The sequence below is a fragment of the Malaclemys terrapin genome, chromosome 4 (assembly GCF_027887155.1).
Source record: "Malaclemys terrapin pileata isolate rMalTer1 chromosome 4, rMalTer1.hap1, whole genome shotgun sequence".
NCBI classification, from domain to species: domain Eukaryota; kingdom Metazoa; phylum Chordata; order Testudines; family Emydidae; genus Malaclemys; species Malaclemys terrapin.
The window spans coordinates 96,192,873-96,218,168 of record NC_071508.1 but is presented as its reverse complement, the minus strand read 5'-3'; the positions used below and the strand labels follow the sequence as shown (position 1 = coordinate 96,218,168).

At 41.6% G+C, this 25,296-nt stretch overlaps 1 protein-coding gene across 17 annotated transcripts in view; it reads left to right on the top strand.

Annotated features, from left to right (window-relative positions):
- Positions 1–25,296, top strand: part of RYR3 (ryanodine receptor 3) — a 551,551-nt gene that overhangs the window by 357,782 nt on the left and 168,473 nt on the right. For all 17 annotated transcript variants that reach the window (XM_054027214.1, XM_054027212.1, XM_054027213.1 and 14 more), the window contains 6 exons: positions 63–141; positions 4,103–4,192; positions 5,739–5,885; positions 8,671–8,733; positions 14,006–14,081; positions 14,246–14,369. In XM_054027214.1, coding sequence (XP_053883189.1) covers positions 63–141; positions 4,103–4,192; positions 5,739–5,885; positions 8,671–8,733; positions 14,006–14,081; positions 14,246–14,369 — 579 coding nt within the window. The remainder of the gene's footprint in view (positions 1–62; positions 142–4,102; positions 4,193–5,738; positions 5,886–8,670; positions 8,734–14,005; positions 14,082–14,245; positions 14,370–25,296) is intronic.

The window sequence follows — 25,296 nt, the reverse complement described above, 5'->3', positions numbered from 1 at the left end:
TTTATTCATATGTCTGGTTGGAGTAAAATATGGTTAAATGACCATGCTCTCTTTGTTTGTAGCCTTACTCTTCCTGAAAAATTGGAGTATATTGTTAGCAAGTATGCTGAACATTCTCATGACAAATGGGCCTGTGACAAGGTAGGGATTATTATAAAACTGACAATTGTCAGAAAAGGAAAATTAAAGAACATTGAGGGTTGAATACTGGAAATTTATCCAATTTATCAAAGTGATAGGCTTGCCATTCATTAAGTGTGCATTATACCAGAGCAGCACTTTCCTGGAGTGTCTACAGAGGTTGGTGGAAGAGACTTTTTACATTAATTTGAGAATTATACTTTTAAAACAGTGTCTTGAATTTTTTTATTTTTCTTTTGGGGGGTGGGTGGGAAAGAAGCATTCTTCTTTAAACAGAAATGCCAGTCTCACATAGTTGCAGTTAGCTTTAATGTTGAGATTTATTTTATGTTGGCTGGAAGATCTAAAGTCAAATAGGTTCTATTGCAATAGCTTTGAAGTCGAAGAGTGGACCTGCAAAGCCCAATCTCCTTTATAGTTTTAAAAAGCATAGTTAGGCCCCTTCTTCCTCTCTAAAGATATATGTAAAAAAAAAAAGGTCTCTTAGGTGTTTTCATTCGGTCACGGTTCTACATGTGTGCCCTATCTTTGTGTTGTCTATTTCAGTGCTTGGCAAGAGTGGAATTTACTGGGGGCTGCAATTGTGGCATGAAATGTATGCAAATACCTTTCAGGGTTTTCCTGAAGCTGTCATCTGGGATTTCAGATTCCACTGTCTTTTTTAATGTTCATTTGGGCAAAAATAAAGCTTAATCAGGTTTCTGGGTTTTCCATGAAATTATGTTAAATTTGTTAATATTATAGGAGATAAGTAACAAGTTCAGCCCTTTGTTTCCTAGTATGAATTTCAAGCCTCTTTCCTTGCCAGAATAAGAAATTCAAAAAACTGAGTCTTTTAAACAAGTCTGGCCATATGCATGTGCGTGTACACGCATACACTTCATTAAATACATTAAATAGCTCAAGATAGTTAAGACCAAAGCAGACTGTGAAGAACTTCAAAAAGATCTCACAAAACTAAGTGATTGGGCAACCAAATGGCAAATGAAATTTAATGTGGATAAATGTAAAGTAATGCACATTGGGAAAAATTACCCCAACTATACATACAATATGATGGGGGCTAATTTAGCTACAACTAATCAGGAAAAAGATCTTGGAGTCATTGTGGATAGTTCTCTGAAGACGTCCACACAGTGTGCAGCGGCAGTCAAAAAAGCAAACAAGATGTTAGGAATCATTAAAAAGGGATAGAGAATAAGATGGAGAATATCTTATTGCCTTTATATAAATCCATGGTACACCTACATCTTGAATACTGCATACAGATGTGGTCTCCTGATCTCAAAAAAGATATACTGGCATTAGAAAAGGTTCAGAGAAGGGCAACTAAAATGATTAGAGGTTTGGAACGCGTCCCATATGAGGAGAGATTAAAGAGGCTAGGACTTTTCAGCTTGGAAAAGAGACTAAGGGGGGATATGATAGAGGTATATAAAATCATGAGTGATGTGGAGAAAGTGAATAAGGAAAAGTTATTTACTTGTTCCCATAATATAAGAACTAGGGGCCACCAAATAAAATTAATGGGCAGCAGGTTTAAAACAAATAAAAGGAAGTTCTTGTTCACACAGCTCACAGTCAACTTGTGGAACTCCTTGCCTGAGGAGGTTGTGAAGGCTAGGACTATAACAGGGTTTAAAAGAGAACTGGACAAATTAATGGAGGTTAAGTCCATTAATGGCTATTAGCCAGGATGGGTAAGGAATGGTGTCCCTAGCCTCTGTTTGTCAGAGGATGGTGATGGACGGCAGGAGAGAGATCACTTGATCATTACCTATTAGGTTCACTCCCTCTGGGGCACCTGGCATTGGCCACTGTCAGTAGAGAGGATACTGGGCTGGATGGACCTTTGGTCTGACCCAGTATGGTCATTCTTATGTTCTTATTAAATACTGGTTAAGGGTGCATAAGGAAAAATCCCTTAAAAGCAAGAAAATGACAAGTTTTCCTTCTTTAACTTTCCTTAACAGCCACAATCACAATAACCGCTCTCGGTAACAGATTCTTTACCTCTCTTAGAAACTCACTTGCATATACAACAGATAAAGAAACACAATCATCTAACTTGAACTAAAATGCAAAAACTTTTCCTCTGCACTCTCTGCCCTGTCCTCTCCCTTTGTTGTCCTGCAGCATGGGGGAGATCAGATGGTCATGACTTCCCTTCACTAATTCACTCTTCTCCCAATCCTCCCAAGCTCAAGGAACTTGCTTTTCCAGCCTAAAAGTGGTGCTGGTCTGATATATCTTCTTTGGTTCATTAGATTGGGACTTTTGTATCAGCCAACCGCAGGTGTTGCACCCGTTGGTGCCTAAGGAGTGTGGTGGCAGCTTGTTTACTGAGACAACATCTCTCCCATCTCCTGATATGTTGGGTGAGGGCAAGGTGGGGTGCAGGAAGACTTCCCACTGAATCTATCTTAGGAGCTGAGCTAATATGTCTGCTTCTCAGACAGCTTTCTCTTGCACCGTTTGTTGTATGGAATGGAGTTGCCAGCCTTGTGTGGCATCATTCAGTTTAGCAAAGTGGATAGCATCTGTGTTCAGAGGCTTGCAACTGAATGTTTCTGGATAAAAGGGGGGGGGGGCTTGTAGTTCTGATGACAGGGATTTTTAGGTGTAGGGGTGCATTAGATTAGTTGTAAAAGTGTTATAAAAAGTGAGATAGCTCTGCTCATTTAGAAAGTAGGTGAGTAGTAGAAAGAACTGGTGTGGGTCCATGTCTGCTATAGTTTAGAGTGTTTTTTAAATAGGGAACTACAAACTATTTAAAGAGACTGTGAGAAATCTTATAAGTCTGAAGTGTAGGTCTATTAGCTTAGTCCTGATTCACATGCCTGCCACTCTTGAGAGGATTGATGCTTACAAAAGCCTGCAGTCATGTTGAGAGTTTGAGTGAATGATGCTTGCATGCAGAGGAAATGGAGTAAGTGGCCTGATGCCTACACTTACATAGTCAAGCATTCTATATTTGTTGGTCAATAGCCTAGCTGAGATTTTAATGTTCTTATGTTGTTAAATACTTTATTTTAGGACTGATTTTTTTTTTCTCTGTCACAGGAGAGTTGAAAAATAAAGCTCTATAATTTAAGGGAAGTAGGATGGGGTTATACTTTGGGCCTGCCAATCTTCATAGTATCTCTGTTAATGCTTTCTTCAGTTTCTGTTCATCGAACTCTGCCCACCTCTGACTTCCTTTGAACCATTAGAATTGCAACTAGTTCTCTGCCAATTATTCCCAAAAGTGCTGGTAGTAAATAGCCTTAGAATAATGAACACATATGAAATGAAATCACCCATTTAAAGACTAGTTAACTTTTGATTATGAAATACAAAGACACTAGATTGATCTTAGAAGAATATAGAATAAGTAGCAGGAATGAAACTACTGTTGTTTCGTTTGAACATTCCACTAAAAGAATACAGCTCTACCTTTTAAAATATATGAGAATAAGAGTCACACAAACTTTGATAATAGCTTTTTTCTGGGCCCATTTGTAAAAGAGGAAAAGAGGGCATCAAAATCCATTTTATATTTAGTCAGTAAAAAATCTGAAGAAATTATCTAAAAATTTCTTTCATTGTTTTCTGCTTATATATAAAAAAGTGGTAAGAGAGGGAAGCAGAATTTAAACAGCTATACATCATAAATCTCTTAGGGATAAATGGAGAACAATAACCAAGAATAAAAACCACTTTATGGTCAAAATAACCAGCCATGACACAAGGAAAATATCTGAAGTCTGTGTTTTAAGGAGTAAACCTGCAAAATATAGAAGGAACAGTGTATTGGAAATCCCTGGATAGAGACATTTTCCAGGTGTAATGCACAACTGCTGTTTAGGTAGATGTGCAGTACTGTATGCCACATATTAAAATGACTAGTTCGTTTACGATTGCTCATTTACATTATTCATATAAGAAAAAAGTTTAAATAAAATATATTTTATGTTTTCAGAGTAATAGTGGATGGAAATATGGTGTTTCACTGGATGAAAATACGAAGACACATCCGTTAATAAGGCCTTTCAAAACATTAACTGAAAAGGTAATGGAGGAAAGCTTAAAGTTCTTTCTAGCATAAAACAGCATGGTTCTAGCACAATTTTAGTTGATCCTTTTTAACAAGCACATGAAATAGAGAGAAGAGGTGGGGAGAGCCAAATCATATTGTATTTCAGTTAATGACAAGAATTGTAGGTTAGATCAACCCTTTGCTTTGTAATCTATGCAAGAAGTCTGGATTTGATTCCCAGTCTCTCTCTCTCTCTCACCCTGTAGAGCAACTGATGCTGGGAGTATTATGGATGTATTGCTCTCAGCCCTTTGTGGAGGAGAGAACTCTTTTTATCCCTCCTGAGGCTGAGATAAAGGTATGAGTGAAGATCTTTGAATAGAGATCTCTCCTCAGCCAAGGCAGATCACTACTCTGCTGAAGGTGTGGAGGGTATAAAGGGAAACTCCTCTGCGGTAAAACATTTCTAACATTGTTTGTAGGTGAATTGTTTCTGTGAGTTTCTTGACTAGGAATGAGAGTCTTCTAGTGGGTAGAGCAGCGAACTCTAAGTCAGGACTGTTGGTTTCTATTGCAAGTTCTTCTAGTGACTGCCTATGTGACTTTGGACAAGTCACTTAGCATTACCCCCTCTTTACCTCACCTTTCCCATTTGAGAAATGGGAACTGCTACACTCACATGGGTGCTGAAGATTTAATTAGCTGAGGTTTGTAAAGCATTTTGAGATCCTTGGACAAAATGCACCATAGAACTCTGAGGTATTATTATTATGTGCATTATTATTAAAGTATTTTCATATTTGTTAAGATAAAAGATCATTTATCTTTCTCATTTGAGGAGAGGATTTTTTAATCACTTCTTACACAATGTGTTTACTTTATAAACATGCCATATTGTGTAGTTATTGATATATGGTAACTACTTCTAAGAGATGGATAATAAAACATTCAAGTTTTCTTTATGCCATAATGTTTCAGGTACAAAAGACCTGTACTTCTCATAAAAACAGCAAGATACATTCCCTGCCAATAAAATTTAGTGGTGTTTGTATTTGTATCAAGGGGAGAATAGACCATTAAGTTTTACATTAATACTATCTGTGAATCAAAATTGGTTGAAGAAGAGACTTTCGTGTTGACAAACTCAAATGTCCACCATGTAGAGATTTCATTGAAATAATAGCACCCTGGATTGGTGGATATTTTGTGTTAGAAGTACAGTAGTATACGTTTTCCTGATTGGTCAGAAAGACCAGTAAATAGTTTGCAAGCAGCTGCAAAATATAAATACCATTGTCTGTTGATTCAAAATTCACTTGTCTGCTGTGCTTAGTTTCTAATGCATTGTGCCGTGTCCTAGTAATAAGGGCCCCAAGGGAAAGAAGTAAGTAATATGACTATTTCTAAAAATACTTGAAACAAAGAGCCAAATCCTATCCTCAGTTATACCTGTGCAACATATGTTGATTTTAATTGGGCTTGCCTAGGTGTAATTGAGGGCGGAATATTTCTCCATAGGCTTTTGCTAGTTGCTTGTGAAACACTATATAATTATCCACTCATTTGTTTTTCTTTAAAGGAAAAGGAAATTTATCGTTGGCCTGCCAGAGAATCGCTTAAAACCATGTTAGCCATGGGATGGAGTCTAGAAAGGACCAGGGAAGGAGAAGCAATGGTACAGCAGCGTGAAAATGAAAAGCTCCGCAGCATATCACAGTCTAGCCAAGTAAGGCAAAACTGCTTAAAACCACAGAAATCAATCAGTTCACTTGTTTACAGAGAATTGACCCTAACATTATATCATGTAAAAAGAAACTTGCCACACTTAGCTTATTAGTATTACTGTCATTGTTGGTATTGTAGCAGCTCCTACAAGCCTCAGCTGAGATCAGAGACCTGATGCTGTAAAAACACATAGTGTCTCATTAAACAGGGTCTTGATAAATTTTATATCATGTCTTTGTGGGGTGTTCTTGGAAATAAAGTTATTTTTAAAAGATTTGGGAAGCTGGGATAAAACTGTTATTACAAGGGAATGGAGCTTTCATATACGGGGGCTTGTAGTAGGTTATTAGAAGTGGCTAGTATGGTTCTGCTTGCTGAAGCCTAATTAGTTATCAACTGCCATAGATATTATCCGCAGTCACATACCATAGTGATGGATGTCTTATAATTGCAGATAACAATTATAACTAAAAAGTATTGAAAGGGCTGACCAAAATAAAAAAGATAATTGTGATAGGCATTACAAACCCTTTCAGACCCCAAAGGAGAGTCCTTATAGCTCTGACGCATACTATCCCAGCTTCCCTAATAAACTGAGGTGGCATCAACGTAATCACTGGGACAACAGAGCTCTAGGTGAAGGTAGGACTGAGGGAAGTTCCTTGCATGGCTCAGAAAACTTGAAAGACAGCACCTGAATCCCTTTGGAAGTTGATTCCCTATAACAAAGGCAGGTGGGCCGCACTGCTAAATAAAAGATGAGCCTAGAAAGAGAAGGCACTCTCTGAAGAAAGAATGCCCTCAGAAACAACCTCCCTCCATTTCCTTAGGAATCGGGCCTTTTTTATATTCAGCCTAGAGGCACTAGGTGGGGTATCGGAAAACTTTTGTTTAATGTTAATGAAACCTAATGAGTGTGATCTCTTGGAGAGGTTTTTTTCTCTTGTTTAAGCAAAAGGACCTCTAGTACTTTGTGGTAGGGAACTGGAAATGGGCCAGGACCATATTAAATACATGAATATTGCAGTCTAATCCCTTAATTGTGTAGATCTTTGTGTTACCTTGCTTTAGGGGTTGCATCTCACTTTTTCCATCTGTGGGAAAACCTTTTCCTTCCATCTGAGGAGTCCCAGTGGGCCAGTCTGTATTCCACCCTGGTCCCGCGACCTGCCAGGGATATCAGTTGGCAGCTCCTTCACGGAGCATCCCCTCTCCCCAACTCTTGCCCCTTTTTCAGTGTGAGGGACACCCTGGCACACATTTACATCGAGTGCGCCAGGTTCCAGCCCCTTTTCTGGCTCCTCCAGAACCTTCTCCTCACGTTCTGGCTGCATTTCTCCCAGCACCTCCTGATATTTGCACACCTCATCCATGGTCCCACAAAGTCATGAGACCTCCTCGTCGACCTCCTCCTAGTGGTGGTCATGGTGGCCCTCCACCATACCAGGAGGAGGATGCTGGATGGAGAGGTGCTCTGCGACTGTGGATCCTATTTGTACTCCTCCCTTCACTCACGTATCCGGGCAGAGTTCCTCTGAGCCACCCACTGTCTCTCTGGATGCTTTCAAGGAAAAGTGGGGGCTGTTTGGGGTTCTCTGCTCAGTGTCCCCCTCTGGCTCCCTGCTTTTGCCCCTGTGACCTTCACTCCCTTCCCTGTTTTACATTCGTTGTCCCCCAAAATTACTTGGTATCTCCTGCAAGTAATTGTAGCTCTTCCTGTTAGGCTGTGAGGAGGGGCCTTTGCTGTGGGTGGGCTTGTGCCCTCCCATTCACAGATTTCCAATAGGTGCATCTCACTTTTTCCTTAAATATGTTTTTTATTGTATTTTCTTATATACTTCTTTATAGGACTGATAGATGCCTGTCTGTATACAGTAGAATTGGCTGCCATCAAATTTTGTGTACATTTCTCAGATAAAGAACCTTAGAAATTAATCTCCAAAAGTTTATTTCACTTGCTGGTGTGAATCTCTAGCTCACTGATGACCTGGATTAGTGAGAAGCCTTGATTACATTTTCTTTGCCTCATACTGTGTGGTGTGTGTCACAGAGTGGCAGTGTCACACATACAATTGAACATGCTCATAAGCTTATGGAGGCAAATTCATAAGGAGCCTGCATCTGTATCATTGAAGCCAGTGGAAATTTTTTAATTGACTGGTCAGTGGGACAAGACGAGGCCCAAGGAGATAGGCAGGTTATCTGTTTGTTGCAGCTAATCACCCTCTGATAGCCTTATCATGTAATGTGCATATATTTTTAAACGTTGTGTTAGAACTATTACAAGACGAACAAGTTCTCTCTTGAAAAGTCTGTTTACATTTTACATAAATCCATATTATAACCTTTAATTGCATTTTTGAAAATACAAAATATACATTACCAGCACTAGATAACATCACATAAATAGAAAACTGTTTGACAGCCATGTAAATAAGGGTCTGATCATGTAAAGAAAAATGGAAACGATTCACATGCTTAACTTTAAGCATATGAGTAGTACCATTGATTTCAGTGTGACTGCTCATGCTTAACCGTAATCATGTTCTTAATTGGTTTGCTGCACTGGGGTCTGATGAACAAAATGAGAATAATATAAGTGTTTTATAGCCTCTGTTGTTGGTTAAACATCCATGGTATGTTCATTTCTGTACAAAATACAAAGGCAAACATGATTCCTACCCAAAGGGCTTCAGAAATCTAAATAGTTTAATTCTAATTTTGTTGACAGTAGAAATTAAGTAAATAGTTTAAAAACATCAATAACTCTTCCATTATATTTCCAGGGAAATGGATACAGCCCAACACCACTTGATCTTTCTAATGTTGTACTCTCTAGGGAGCTCCAGGTATGTATTAATATTCTCAGTGTATTCTGCAGAAAAAAATATGAAGCGACTTATCAACATGTAGGGTCACATCTTCAAAGGAATGTGTAATTGTTGTGCCTACAAAACCTGCACATGTGTGATTGCAAATGGGTAAGTATATACACAGATACACATTTTATGCACATATGTGGGGCTTTATGGGTACATGTACATGTCTGTGAGTGCACTTGTTGCACCCTCCTATACAAATAGGTAGATTTGTTCTCTGTTTTGCAGAGTCAGTTAACATGATTTCAAAATGAGATGTCTGTTGTTTATCCTGCTGACAGTGTTTCATGGGCTAACTGGTATCATCTGGCCTTCTAGAAAATGTAAAGCCCCTAAGGGGACTGCAGGCAAAGCATTTTCAGGAACTGCCCCACGTCTTAAGAACCTGTCTCTTGTCTTGGTTCTAAAGAGCCTGTATAAATTAATATTCCGGGCATGTTCCAAAGCCCATGTATTTTCCTAGGCATTTAATAAGAAAGTGAAATATGATTGAGGTATGCCTTATAAAGGTTGCATTATTATTCCAAACAAGTTTACTGGGGGGGAAAACAGCCTATAAATGACACTGCTTTTCTATATGTTATTTTTTTTTAAGTACATGCACCCAGATCATTGAAGGGGTCATTTTTACAAAACTAAATAAATAATGCAGTTCTGAATCAGAATGAAAATAAACAAATATTTAAAACAAATAAATATTTTATCTTCTATAGAGCCCGTGCCTTTTCTCACACTCCCCAACCTGGATCAGACCATGGTGGGATGTTGGCCTTCTCCTCTCCCAGTCCTGCTGCTTCTGACCCTCTTTCCTTCCCCTTTTCCACTCTTTCTCCTCTTTTAAACAGTATTGCTTCTCACTCTTCTCCTTTCCCCCTCCATGTTGCTGACATCTACCACCCAACTCTTCCCCATCTATCCTCCTCATTCTGATTTTGACTCCTGGGTTTCTCTCTTCCTCTTCTCACAATCTTTGGCACTCATCCTTGGTGACTTCATCTTCCATGTTGATGACCCATCCAACCCCTTAGTTGCACGTTCCCTTGCTCTCACCTCTTTGAACTGCAGCTCTGGTTCAAGTCTCCCACTCACCAAAAGACACTTAACTTGGTCTTCACCAATCACTAATCTCTCTCTGATCTCTCTGTTGATGAGTTCATCCTCTCTGACAATCACCTGATCTCTTTCAGCATCACCCATCAGTCCCCTCCCTGCTCCATGTCTCCAGTCCATCAGTACTGATGACTTCTCATCTGCTCTCACCTCTCTCATCCCTGTTTTCTTTTCCCTTTCTTCCGTTGATATGGTTGTTGATTCTCTCCATGATTTGCTCTCCTTCACCCTTGACTTTTTGGCCCAGCTGTCCCATTGCCAGGTCTGCCAGCCCTCATCCCTGACTCGTGCCCAACATCTGCTTCCTGTGCTCCTGTTCTCATGTTGTAGAGCTGTAACCATGCCTGCTTGGTGTCCCCCTCTAGTGGAACCTAATACAGCTGTCAGATAGAGTCAGATACAGTTTTAGCTCAGAGCTATGTGGCTTTTAACTCATGCAGTAGAGGCTGATGCATTTAGCTTCAGAGGTCCCAGGTTCGATCCTGGCCACCGCCAACCAGGGTCTGTTGGCATAACGGAGCATCTCTGGCAGAAATCTCATGGCCTGGCTGACGTCCTCCATTACAAATCTGTTCTTTCTTCTTTAGTTCTGTCATCTTCCTAGCTAAACAACTCTGCTCTTCCAACTTAATGGAATCCCATATCCTCAATCCCAGCCCCCGAACTCCCAGAACTCCACCTATGTGGGTGCTCTGGAGTCACGGGTTAACTCTCAAAGGACACATGATGGATGTAACACACAAGACACACAGAATTCTCTTTACTTAACAGCACAAGAGATGCATAGAACATTTAGAAAACAACAAACACTGTGAATACCATTCCCCTGATCCTGGCTCACCCTTCCCTTGGAAGTCCACGGGGGACCATCTGAGTTCAGGTAAGCAGAGTTAGCCCCAGCCTCTTCAGGCTCCTGTAGCAGCCTCCCTCTATTTGAGCTGGTGAAAATGGCCTTTTATAACGTTTTTAAAACCTTTGTCAGGTGACTTCTGGAATCAGATTCCTCAGGTGATCACAGATCCACACAGGACCTTATTGCTAGTTGCCTCTCCCCTGACAAACCAGTTCTCCTGAGTGGGAGCCAGTTTATTTTCTAGGGTGTTTATATTTGAATAGATCATCCCATTTAACAATCCTCTGTTGTCAGCCCTGTATTTCAGTCCCAACATGGAGGTAAAAAGACAACAGACAATTAGCTCCCATAATCAAAATGAAGTTTGCAGTCCGATGAAGATACATGCAGAGAGTTCATGATATCAAACATTCATAAGTTATGGAGACAAATTCCCAAAATCATTACAGCTTCCGTGACTCTCCTCTCCTGGTTCTCCTCCTAATTCCAGCCTCACTCCTTCAGCTTGTTCTTCTGGCAGTCCTCCTCCAACTTTTCGGTAGGTATTATAGGACTCTGGCCTTTGTCCCTTTCTCTTCTCTCTTTACCCCTTATCTCCGGGTAATCTTATTCACAAACACAAATTAACTACCATCTCTGTGCTGAATACTCACAGATCTACATCTTTACTCTAGGTGTGTCTCCATCTACCCAAGCTAAAAAGTGTGACTCTCTCTAACATCTTCTTGTGGCTGTTGAGCCATCAGCTCAAGCTCAACATGGCTAAGACAGATCTCATAATCTTTTCCCCCCACACCATCTTTCTCAATCACTGTGGACAGCACCGCCATCCTGCCTATCACTCAGGCTTTTAACTTGGGTATTATCTTTAAATTTGACATCTCTGGAGGTCCCCATATCCAGGCTGTGTCTACAGCTGGCTGATTCTTTTTTCATGACGTCTCTAAGATACTGCCTTTCCTATCCATTCATGCAGCTATAATTGTTGTCTCATCTTCTCATGTCTTGATTACTGGAACATAATTTTTTGTGGCCTTGACAAATGCAGTGTTGTGCCACTCTATCCACTCACCATGCTGCTACAAAGATCATTTTCTTAGCTCATTGCTTTGATCATGACATTCCTCTCTTTGCACCATCTGTAGGCTCCCCCTTCTCTTTTGCATCAAACATAAGCTTCTTCTTCAAGTGGTGTCCCTGTGGATGCTCCACTCTAGGTGTCTGTGTGTCCCTGCACCGTAGATCGGAGATTTTTCACAGCAGTACTCGGTCGGGGGAAGGGCGCGCACAGGAGCTGTCTCGTCCAGCCATTGGCGCCTCCAGTAGCACGCGCACCCTCGACTGTCCCCTCAGTTCCTTCTCAACCATCCTCAGCTGCAGACGGAGCTCCGCGGCAGTACTCTCCTTGATTCTTTCTGGGGAAAAAAGTTACATAGGAACTTCTTGTTAGTCTATACTTAGTTACATAATTTTGTTAGTTCCTCTTAGAGGTTTTTCTTCAACAAAAAAAAAATTCTTTACTTAGTTCTCAGTTTAGGAATAGCTCTATGGTTTACCACTTCAATTAACTCCCACCCTCATCTATCAAGAGTGGGGGAGAGGCTTAACTGAAGTCATGCTGGGCTCAACAGGGTTTAAAAAGTGTGACTCCTGCCGTGAACCAATGCTGGTCTCTGACAGCCAGGCATCCTGCATCCGTTGTGTGGGAGAAACTCATATCTCCCAGAAAAGCATACACTGCAGCAACTTGAAGTCAAAAGCAAGACGTGATAGGGATCTCTGTTTGAAAATGGTTCTGATGAAGAAATCCTTCCAACCTCCGCAAGAGACGTCCTCCGGGGAGTCTCATAAACTGAGATCCCTAAGCGATGATGAAAACTATCAGGAAGCGAGCCTCGACCTCTCCAACAAGGGACTCTCACAAAAAGAGAGCTTCCCCAGCAAGGTCTTTACCCTCAGTGCTCCACTCATCCAGAGAGAGCACTTATGAGGCACCAGGCTCCTCTGGCACCGTCCCTCAGCAGACCTCTGCCGAGCCTCATTGCGCGGCACCGGAGTCAAGACATCAAGTCTCCTCCACGGCACCTACTACCCTGGTGCGGAGCGCAACACAGGCAGCGGCACTACGATAAATGCTGCTGCCACTGACTCCAGACTTGATGCCAGCTAGCAAGCTGAATCCAGCACCGGTCAGCACTCCAACGGTTGACTGCAACCCCACGGCGGGACCAGCACAACTCCTACATCATACTGAAATAGCGGTTTCTTCCGCACCGCAGTCACCACTGCTCGGCACCGAATGCTCCCCAAGCTACATAGCACGGTACTATCCTTCATCTCCTGCAGCGATCTCCATGCATAGTGGTGAGGAAGTAGACTTGCAGGACACCCGCTTCTCCTCTCAACGTTCATCGCCATCACATATGAGACCTACATGGAACGCTATGAAGCCTTAGCCCCATCTGAGCATTCACAGCCTTGGTATGCACAGCACTCGCCTTACCCATTACCACCTTATCCCATGCAATGGCCACAATGGGGTCCTTGGGCCATATACCAGAACCCATTTTCTGGCTCCCTTTCCCCAGCCAGAAGAGAATTCAGAATACATCCATCCTTACCACTCAGAGAAACCTCTGACCCACCTGAGACAGAGATAGAAGAGGAAGAGATACTATCACAGGCAGACCTGGATGATTCACCACCTGCCCCACACTCATCTTCCGCACCAGGGGAAGCGGTGACACCGTATACCCCAACAGCACCAGATGACCTGGAACAGTTCCAAGAACTCATCAAAAGAATAAACAGCCAAGAAATTGCCTTATATGATGTGCAGGAGAAACAATGTAAGTTGTTAAAAATCTTACAGCCAGCATCATCGGCCAAGCTTGCCCTCCCCATGGATGAGACTATAAGGGAGCCTGCGGAGGCCATATGGCAAACACCAGCATGAACAATATTTATTTATTTGTTTGTTTGTTTGTAAACATAATAATTTTAAGCACTCATTGATTCATGCTGGAAAATATCTCCGGATCAGAACTTGCCCTTCAATTATTGTTGTTATTCTGGGTCAGATCCAAATAATGTCTCTATTGAGGCTAATGCTTTGTATATACATGAAATTAATTAATGAGATAAAATAGTTGATATCTTGTCTACAATGTTTCTGTATTTCAACTCAGTTTTTAAAGTGTATTATGTGGAATAGTGTTAGCAAAATTTTTATTCTATCACCTTTTAATTTTGGATTGCCTTTTCTTTGTGGCGTTGTAGGGAATGGTTGAGGTAGTGGCGGAAAACTATCATAACATTTGGGCCAAAAAGAAGAAAATGGAATTGGAGAGCAAAGGTAAGAATAAAGTCTGGTGAACCACAAATGAAATGAGGGGCGGGAGGTGGAAGAGTCTGAAAGAACAGGAGACAACATACGACAATGTAAATTATGTAGGTCCCTTTATATTTGAAAAATAACATTACAATAGAAAAATTTACAGTTCTTTCAACTTTCCAAAGGAGGAGGTAGTCATCCTTTACTGGTACCTTATGACACCTTGACAGCCAAGGAGAAATCTCGGGACCGGGAGAAGGCACAAGAGCTGTTTAAATTCCTTCAAATGAATGGCATTGTTGTATCTAGGTAAGCTGTGCATTTGTTTAAAATATTTCCTTACCAATACCTTCATTCTTGCTCATTACTTTCTCTAACTACTCTTTGTGTTAATTATGAACAACATAATTACCATTTTGTATTTTATCTGTAACTAAAAGAAAATTATAATTTCCAGTCCTTTCTTAACATAGAAAATTATTTTTATTTTTATTTGGGGGATAGCACAAATAGGTAAGATTTATAGTTCATGACAAATACAAAATATAATAATAAGATCTAAACCAAACAATGCAGACAGCTCAAAACTTCATAAATTAACACCTAGTAGTTGTCAGTAAGGATCATAGGCTTTGGGAAAATAGGCTTTTGGTCTAATGCTATAGAAATGTATATACATAAAATAATACTTTTAGTTGAATTATTATGATAACTGGTCTGTAGGGTTATGTTTAATCTGTAAGACAAATGGACTCTTCGGTGTGCATCCCTGCATAACTTGTTCATGCAAAGTGGCAGAACTTACAAAAGACACCATGACATGCGTCATTTTATCTGAGGGCAGGATGAATACTAGGGAATTACTTATTCTGCGGTTAAATAAATAATTCATTATTGCAATACTGCATGAGGCCAAACCATTGAAAAATGAATTATTATACCAGAAGGGAAGAACCTCATAAGTTAAATAATATTCTTTTTGTAAAAATGTAATAAGACATTACCCGACAAAGAGCCTTTAAGGCCTTGTATATTTCATAGCATTCAGTATTTCTTGTAAACTAAAATGGTCTGGTAAGTGGGGTTCTTCTTCAAGTAATTGCACATGTCTATTCCATTTCAGATGATTTTACATGTGTATTCCACTTCAGGTGTGGACTTGCCAAAAGAGTTTTCCTTAGCGGTACCCATCGTGGTGGCACATGCACTGTGCATTTCCTTGTACGTCCAGGCCAAGGAATAATGGGCGAAGCCATCCAAGCACCCCCTCAGTTCCTTATCACTGCACTGTTGGAGCTCTGGTTCCCCTTTTTTCCTCTGAAGAAACATTTTTTTTTCTTGCAAATAGTTGTTATAGTGCTAGTGTTTAGTTACCTGTTGTTTCCCACTTGGGAATATTTTATTTCTTATTTTCTCTGTGATTGTTTCACCTGGGACTAGGCAGTTTGGTTATGTCCAAGTCTCCTGGATTTAAGCACTGTCTAACTTGCAAGGGGGTCTGTCCTGAGCAGTGATCCTTATACCCGTTATTTAATGTGGCCCTCACCAAGGCAAAATAGAGTCAAGTGCTGTGGTTGCTGATCTTTTAAGAAGAGAACACAAAAATCCAGGGACATAAGAAACTACTTTATGGAATGATACCGGCTCCTACATGAAGAAGTGATTGGATTTCTTAAAGAAGAAGTGACACATGAGGGGGTCGCTGAAGAGGGATGTGGAAGGGGGAAAGGAATAGAAAAGAACTGGAACATGTAACCCAGTTCCATGGTGCTTACACACCATTTATCAGTAGTGATGACTTTCCAAGCACCTGGGAGGGGGACAGTCTCCTTCTGAATGGTGGAGAAGTAAGATCCCTGAAGATTGTTAGTTAATAGCAGAGGGTTCTATATCCAACGAAGTTACATGCTGAATTTCAGCGTCTTCTGTGGCCTCTGTTTTGATGACAGGATGTCTGTGCGAAAAGTAAGATGAGTGTTCAATGCAGTCGTGATGGCATGTCTGTTATATGGAGCAGAAAACCGGTTATTAAAAACAGCTGAGCAGAGGAAACCAAACATTTTTTTCAACAAAAGTTATGGCATATTCTTAACATCCATTGGTTGATTTTGTCACAAACAAATTAGCTGATCCTGCCAAGCTGCAGTCTTGCACCAGTTAAGAACAAGACAGCTGCAAAATGGGGTCATGTCCAATGTGCACAAGAAAGTACAGTTATACAAGGTTTATAGAGCTATCATTGAAGGAAGTAGGGCATGAGGCCAACCATGAAAGAGGTTGGAAGATTCAATTTTGTGGGATTTAAGAAGCCTAAAGCCTCCCATATTGACTCTTGCCAAAGGAAGAAGACTTGCAAGGACGATTCAAGATGGAAGTCCATTCTGTGCACTAGCACAGCTACCTCATAGCTGTGTGAGTCTGCTACTGCTATGGGGAAGAGTTACCACAGCTCTTACAGAACTAAAAACAATAAGGGGTGATTACCCCAGGATTGTAACCAGCTCTGGAGAAGCAGCACCACCACGGGTGGTTTGCACATACTGGTTCAGAATGGATTTTCCAAAGATGAAGAGACAAACAAAGAACTTGGGATATATAAAGGGCTCAGGGCCTTCATTTTGAGTGAGAAAATGGACAGGACATTCTGTCCAATGGGGCCCCAATCCTGCTAAAAGGATGGAATCACTTTGGCCTAGTAGGGCCCATAAGACTGAAAGGCAATTTCTGGTGTGCTTATTACTAAGTGTGTAAGATTTGGTGTCATTTTTATATGTTTTCTCTGTGATGCTTTGCCCTAAAAATAAATGTACTTTGCTTTGTGAAGGCTGGTTGGTAACTGGTGTACACTGTTGTAGCCCCTGGAGAAACAGCAACCCAGAGGTGCTTGCCCCCGGTCAAGCAGCAAGATGAGAGAGAGAGAGAGAGAGAGAAGGAGTGTCAACATCAATTCGAGATGGAGAGATTGTGCCAGCAAAACTGATCTGGTAGGTGGAGCCAGACCTCATATGCCTAGTCTGGGGGAGCCACATAGACTCCAAATTGTTTCCTTGCTTTAGGGAAGGGGATGACATGAATGTATTTCTAAATGCTTTTGAAATGGGATGTGAATTGAATAAGGTGGGGCAAGAAGACATGGTACGGTGTCTGGCTCCACTTCTGCCAGGGAAGGCCTTAGTCACTTTCATCTATATGAACAGAGAGAACTGCAAAGATTGAGAGCTATCTAAAAAGAATTACTTCAAAAATTTAAAGTGATCCCTGAAGAAAGTTTGAGGGAATTCAGAAAAAAAGGAGATATGAAGTATGCTGAAGTTGCAATTCAAATTAAGGGGTACATAAGAAAAATGGGAGTGGGTTGGGGAGTCACCACTGTCATGCTGTCTGGAGGGGTTCATGACCATGAGTGCCTATCTCAGGGCAGAGTGTCAAAAAGCAGGGCAGACACCCTAAACTGGTGATATGTTCTATAATTAGATTTTACCAGGCCAGTAACAAATGTGAACTTCTGGATCACTATAACAGTCTTACCATGGAGTCATACAGTCCCCTTAGGCTCTCAAGTCTATCTTGCCACCCAGGCAAGCTGGACTTAGTGATAAATGGTCACTTACACCAAAAATCACACAATATTCAGGTTGCTCCCAGTCCCAAGAGACCAGTCATTTGTCCCAGATCAATTTGCATCTTAGATCTCACACAAAAGATAATACCTGTAGCCAATCCTGTAATAAACTAACGAAAGATTTATTAACTAAGAAAAAGAAATAAGATTTATTTAAAGGTTAAAGAAGACAACATTATGCACAAATGAGTTCAGTCTATGGTTCTAAAAAGTGACAGAGATATAATAATCTGTCAGCATTGGATGGTCTTTTCGGGGCTTAACTCAGGTAGACCTTAGGGTTCTCTGCTTTCTTGTTTCTTAGCTCCAGCCCTTGCAAGAATCCAAACAGCAAAGAGATGAAAAATTTTCTTGTGACCCTGTTTTATCTTTTACATTTAGCCTTCCAGTCCAGCTCCCTTACACGTAGCATTTTCAAGCTATGAGAGGGTGTAGTGGTGTGACGGTTGTCCCTCCCACTCTGGGTTGGAGGGAGGCCACACTGCCTCACTAAGCCATAAGGACTGCTGCCGAATATCAGGGGAATTAGCGTTAGGCGTTTAGTGTCTCAATTGGTCTAACAGGGCTGATCCCCCAGATAGTCAGTTGGTTCTGGCCCTCAGGCAAAAGCAGGGTCTCCCAGGGCCAGTAGGCTCTGGACCTTAGACTGGGGCTGAGCAGCTAACCATCTATAGCCCCTGGCCCCTTTAAGCCAGGGCCGGGCAAACACCTTAGTCTGTGATCTCTGGGCCCTTTTGGCAGGGGCCAGAGCAGACACAGTAGTCTGCAGGCTCTGGGCCTGTTAGGCAGGGGCCAGAGTGAACCCAGCTGTCTATAAGCTCTGGGCCCTTTAAAGAGGGGCAGAGCAAACACAATAGTCAATTAAGCTCTGGGCCCTTGGGTAAGGGGCAGAGCAAATACATTAGTCAATTAAGCTCTGAGCCCTTCAGGCAGGGGCAAAGTGAAAACCCAGGAGTCAGTTAGCTCTGGGCCCTTGGTGCAGAGACAGAGCAAAAACCCAGGAGCCAAACGTCCTAGCTCTGGCGGACAACAAATAAATGCAGGCCTCTTGACCTGGCGAGGGGAGGCTGCCACCCCAGGTATGGAGTGCCAGGGAGGGGGCCGGCCCACCCTACTCCACTGTGCCCCGACCCAGGGCCCTAATAGTTGGTGGAGTGGTCCGCCACTGAGTCAGCAGAGAATCCAGCAGCAACACGCCGACTGTGCTTCAGGCAGTGCTACAGCCAGACTGAAGTAGGCTGTCCCTGGGCCACTTTCTATCCTCCCCTCAGGGTGTACCTGGCACCATGGGGCAACTTCCGTCTCCTCCAGGTAGATGGCCAGCAGTAGTCCTGGTAGGTCTGCGGTAGACACAGGTTCTGCAGCGGGCAGGGCATCACCGGGCTTGGTAAGCAGGACATGTCTGTCTCCCTCGGCGTCCTGGCTGCAACTGAGCTAGAAATAATGTTTCTGCCCATCATTATCAGGGAACTAGAGGCACTACAGAGCAGGGTGGTAGTGGTGCCTCTAGCTGAAAGCAGGGACACTGCGGCATCTGCAGTACACTGCCAAATCTATGATACCCATCCAAGGATGGGAAATGTCCATGTAAAGTGTGTGATAGTTGCTTGGGAGATGATAATAGGTAACTACAGCCAGGAAGGAAGAGGAACTTTTCCCCTGGTCTATGTGAAAATGAAAACGATACTGAGCCATCTGTGGGAGGAAAGGCTGCTCAGCTTGACTCAGTGTATTGGGAACAAAAGATCACCTCCATCTAGCATGCTGGTATCAGGCCATCACTACCAATTTACTATCCTCCCTTTTTGCCTCTCATGAGCTCCCAGATTATTTACCAAATGCATGGCCATCATAGCTGTCTATCTCCACAGAAGATATTCAGGTATTCCCCTACCTAAAAAATTGTTTAATTCAGGGGCATTCCAGACATCAGGAAAATCCAGACTCTGCTTGCCCAGCTGCACCTGATTATAAAAACAAAGAAGTCCGTCTTTTATCCTGTACAGAAAATTGAGTGATTCTGGGCGCTCCTAGATTCTGCATCAGCCATGGCATGCCTCCCTCAGACCAGGTTTCAAGCAATTCTGGAGTTATGCAACTTGCTCCAGGCTCACCTGCAAACAACAGTGAGAAAGTGTTTAAGGCTTCTGGGACACATGGCCTCTTGCACATATGTAACTCCGCATGCCAGATAACACCTGAGGTGTCCACAGGACTGGTTAAAAATCCATCAATTGTCCATATGACATCCTCTGGACAGGTTGATTCATGTACCTGCAAGAGTAATATCTTTCTTGGTATCCTTGATATCCTTTTTGAACAGGTGGAAAGTTCAATGATACATCTGCAAGGGAGTGCCCTTCTCCCTCCCCTTCCTCTTATGACTCTGATCTTCTTTAGTTTGGCATGCACGTCTGGGTCCCTGACAGAGGGACAAACACCAGAGATGGAGAGGAGTTATTTAAGTTAAGGGCCAATGTTGGCACAAGAACAAATGGATATACCTGGCGGTCAACAAGTTTAGGCTTGAAATTAGATGAAGGTTTCTAACCATCTGCAGAGTGAAGTTCTGGAAAAGCCTTCCAAAGGGAGTAGTGTGGGCAAAAACCATAACTTGTTTCAAGATTGAGCTTGATAAGTTAATGGTATGATGAGGTTAACTACAATGGTATATGGCCTATCTGTGACTGATATTAGCAAATATCTCCCCCGTCCAGAGATGGGACACTAGATGGAGAGGGCTCTGAGTTACTATAGAGAATTTGTTCCCAGTTGTCTGGATGGTGGGTCTCTTCCCCATGTGCTCACAGTCTAACTGATTACCATAATGGGGGTCAAGAAGGATTTTTTTCCCAGGTCAAATTGGCAGAGAGCCTGGAGGTTTTTCACCTTCCTCGGCAGTGTGGGGCATGGGTCACTTGCTGGCTTGAATTCGAGTAAATGGTGGATTCTCTGTAACTTGAAGTCTTTTTAAATCAAGATTTGAGGGCTTCAGTAACTCAGCCATTCTAGGTGGGTGTGGTTCTGTGGCCTGTGATGTGCAGGAAGTCAGACTAGAATAGATGATCATGATCTCCTCTGGCCTTAAAATCTTTGAGATAAGGGGAAATTCTGTTCAGGTCCTTACAGACAATATGACAGCATTATGACATGGAGAGCCAGATCAGATCTGTCAGGAAGCTTTTAGGCTCCGGAATTTTTGCATTCAGAATAAGATATCAGTCTGGGTGTCTCATCTACAAGGGATTCAAATTTCTCTGGAGGATCATCTCAGTGGGTCTTTCAGCAGGGATCATAAGTGGTCTCTAAAAATCAATATAGTACGAGTGATTTTTCAGACCTGGGAGAGACAGACTGTGGATCTTTTCACTACAAAGCAAAAGAAGTAGTGCCATCGATTCTGCTCCACAGTGGGTCAGAGCCTGGGTTCAATCATGGACATATTCCTGTGTTCGTGGAAGATGAATCTCTGCGCCTTCCCTCTCGTAACCTTGATATACCTTGGGTAATTCTCAAAACAAAGTAAGATCATGCTTCTCTAATATTAATTGCTCAAGCTCTAATATTAATTGGACACAACAGCACCAGTTTTTGGGCCTCCAGAAGTTGTCAGTACGACTGCCCTTGATTCTGCCTCAGGATATAGACTGCTTTCTGAGAATCACAGCCTTGTGTTAAATCCAATCCTCGGAGCCTCACAACATGGCTGCTGAGTGGCTAGACTGGGGTGGGGGGGAAGGGAATGGTCACTAGTTCTGCCGAACTTTACTGAACAATAGGAAATTGTCCACCAGAGAGAGTTACCTACACAAAGGGAATCTTTTCTTGCTGTGGACATGCAAGTGGAATGCTCTTCCTGGTGAGGCAAGGGTTCAGGATGTTCTAGAGTATTTGCTACATCTGAGAGAATCAGGTCTCTTTCTAAGCTTCCTCAAGGTGCTCCTGGTTGCACTTTCAGCTTTTTATGTTCTGGTTCAAGGTCATTTGATATTTTCCAACTCTCTGCTAATCAGACTTTTTGAAAGGAATAACCAGGCTTTTTCCTCAGGTTAAAGAACTACTTTCCCCTGGGATTTAAACTTAATATTGTCAGCTCTAATGGGTCTTCCTTTTCAGCCTTTAGCTTCTTGCCCTCTTCCATATTATCACCCAGCGTAGCCTTTCGGTGGCATTTATTTCTGATTATAGGGTTGGAAAACTGCAAGTATTACTGGCAGACCAACTTTATACTATTTTTATAAGGATAACGTTGCTTTAAGACCTATTCTGAAGTTTTTTTTCTAAGGTGGGTACTAATTTCCATTTCAACTAAATCATCTATTTACCTACTGGGTTTTTTCCAAACCACATTCACACAAGGGTGAGGAATAACTTCATTCGCTGGCTGTCATTCTTTGCCTCAAATATTTTTTCTGGAAGGGTGAGGATGAAATGGCAAGTGGTTACCTCACAACAGATTTCTGATTGGATCATCTGCATTTCTATGTGTTATGATGTTGCAAATTCTAAACCACCTTCCAAGCTGACGGCACATTCCACAAGTGCACAGACAGTTTAGTAGCATTCTAAAAGAACATTCCAATACAAATATGTGTAGAGCAGTGACTTGGTCTCCAGTTCACATCTTTATCAAGCACTGTGCCATTTCATTGGCTTCCAGAAGCAATGTAGATTCTAGGAAGGCAGTTCTGCAGTTGTTTTTCAATAGACTCCAAGCTCTGCACCATAGACAACTGCTTGGGAGTCATGGAAATGAAATAGGTATGTGCAATCAGATGACAAAAGAAAAAACAGTTCTATACCTGTAACTATTTTTCTTTTAGCTGTGTTGCACATGTCTATTCCATGACCTGCCCTCTTGAACTGTGCTTCAGAGTCCATTACATTACAATTCCAGTGCAAAGGAACTGAGGTGGTACTGGGGCACCTCTGTCTTTTATGCCCCCAGCTGAATGCATGAGGAGATGCACAGCACATGTGCCACCCCAACAGGTACCACTAGGGAAAACTCTCCAGCTACAGTGTGCTGGGTGCACACATACCTGAAGTGGAATAGCCACGTGCAACACATCTCAAAACACAACAGTTACAATACAGGTATGTAACCATTTTTCTTCTGAACTTGGAGGAGGTAGATAGATTTAGTTTGTTCTTCAAAAAATGAATGCCTATAGGGAAAGCATAGACTCAGCTTCAAATAAATTAATACTAATAAACACACAGGTGGTGCGACTTGACTCCCAAGAGTACTCCTATTGGCTGCAATGATACTATTTGTATGACTAAAGTAAATCATGTGCATAAGTGTTTACATCAAAGGGCCCTAAAAATTGTAGTCCTTTATTTTTACTGAATGAAATCCACTTAACTCAAATATTTAGGCTCTTTGTGAGTGGAGATCAGAGCAGCTGGAATTAAATTCATCCAAGTCCAAAGCCAAACTGCAGGTCTGTGGTGCAGCACCCCCATTCCTTTGAGTAGTCGCTTTGTAGCCTATGTATAGGAATAGCAATTGAAGCCCCTCTATACTAATTGCACAGGGTATTGGTGCCACCCCTGGATTTGTTAAAATATTCATCTCAGTCATCCTCCTGACCTGCCCCCTATGGGGCCAGCATGGAAACCTTTTTGATGGCACATAGAGGAGGATAGCTGCTGGTCCAGCACAACCCTATGTGAGGTTGAAGTGGTTTGAAGGCCTTGTGGCAGCATTTTGCATCTGGGTGAATTTCACCAATAGACAATAACCTTTTCTCAATATTTTCTTTAAAATATAATATATAAAGGTAACACCTTTTGAAATCCCTGCTTGCAGTTACCCCATTTCCAGAATTTCAGTCAGATAACTGTTGGGCTAAACTGTGAAAATAGGTACGTTCTTTGTAATTGGAATTGGTTAGGTTGCATAGTATGTGTACTCTATAAACATATCTGCCTTTGCTTTAACAATTGAGTCCTTTTTCTTCAACTTAACACATTTGAAGAAAACTGGACTTTTAGGTTTTTATGAAATAGGATGTATAGAAATAATTTCTTAGGCTTTATGAGGGTACATATTAGAAACAATTTATGTTCCTTTAAAGTTAAGTGGCTTTCATTCCATGTAAATGAATTTGGAAGACAGCTGCTCTCTTTTTTCTTATGATAAAGGATTCTTTGCCATTTAATGAAGCTATCAAGTCCTTGATTTTCCAGGAAATTACATGTAATCAGTTAGCAATCATGACATAATATAAAGTCAAGAAGAGTATATTCACTATGGCCTCAGGAAAAATAAGGAAACATATTTGTTTGCATTGTACACTGAGAGATCATGAAGCAGAAGAGGCCTATAAGGCATAAATAGCTGCCAGATACTCACTGTTACTGTAATCATACACCACATGATGGAACAAATATATAGAGAGTTATTTGGTTGTACAAAATCAAATAATTAAATAGCAGAACATGGAAATGTATAAACTGTCATGCATTTAACACTGGAGGGAGAATGAACAAGTATACAGTGATGATGAAAAAGTAGTAAGCAAAGTAAATGTAGAAAAAACAAAGATGTAAAGCAGAATAAAAGAAAGTAAATACAAGTCTGTTTTAAAAACAAATCAAAGGCATAAATCGATAGAGCTATCTGACTTCTATGAGGGAAATAAATTGGGCAAACAATGACAGGAAAATTTCAGGGAGGGAAAGTTTAGTCTGTAACTAGAATATTCTAAATTTTTTTTTGTCTTAAATCAATGCATGGCGTTTTGACAGTTATAGTTTCCTGTCTATTTTTTTAAAATACAAATTTGGGGGGCAGGATAGCTCAGTGGTTTGAGCATTGGCCTGCTAAAACCCGGGGGTTGTGGGTTCAATCCTTGAGGGGGGCATTTAGGGATCAGGGGCAAAAAAAAAAAAAAAAACCTGTCAGGGGACAGTACCTGGTCCTGCTAGTGAAGGCAGGGGACTGGATGACCTTCAAGGTCCCTTCCATAGGTATAACTCCATACATATTTTTTTGCCTCCTCCTCCCCACACTAATCTTTATTTAAATAGAGAACCTGAATGATGCCTCAAAGATATGGCTTAAACAATATGTACCACAAGAAAAAAAAACCCTAAGGTTCAAATCCACAAAGGGACTTAGGCCTTGCAACACCGAGTCTTCTGGCACCTACAATTTAGATCCCTAGGCACCCAGTGGAATCCAGAACTCTGAGTTTAGGTGCTTGGGCTGCCTATACAACGCATGGGGAGATAGGTGCCTAAAAATGGGATCCACAAAAGCCAGCTACGTAGTGGGAAATATGAGTCCCTTTAGCCTACTGGTTAGTACATTCACCTAGGATGTGGGAGACCTCAGTTCAGTTTCTCTCTTTGCCTGATGAGAAGAAGGGATTGAACAGGGGTTTCTTGCCAGTCAGCTGAGTGGCCTAATCACTGGGCTACAGAGCTTTTTTCACTCTCTAGACCCATGTATGTTTAATTTTTAATACACAGAAAGTACTTTCAACGGGCGAGATTGTGAGAGACCCGCAAAGAATATCCCATAGCCTAGTGCTATCCTATCCAATGGGCAAAAGGTTGCAAGGAGGAGTTCTTGTCTCCAGACATTTTGTGTAGAGTTAGGCC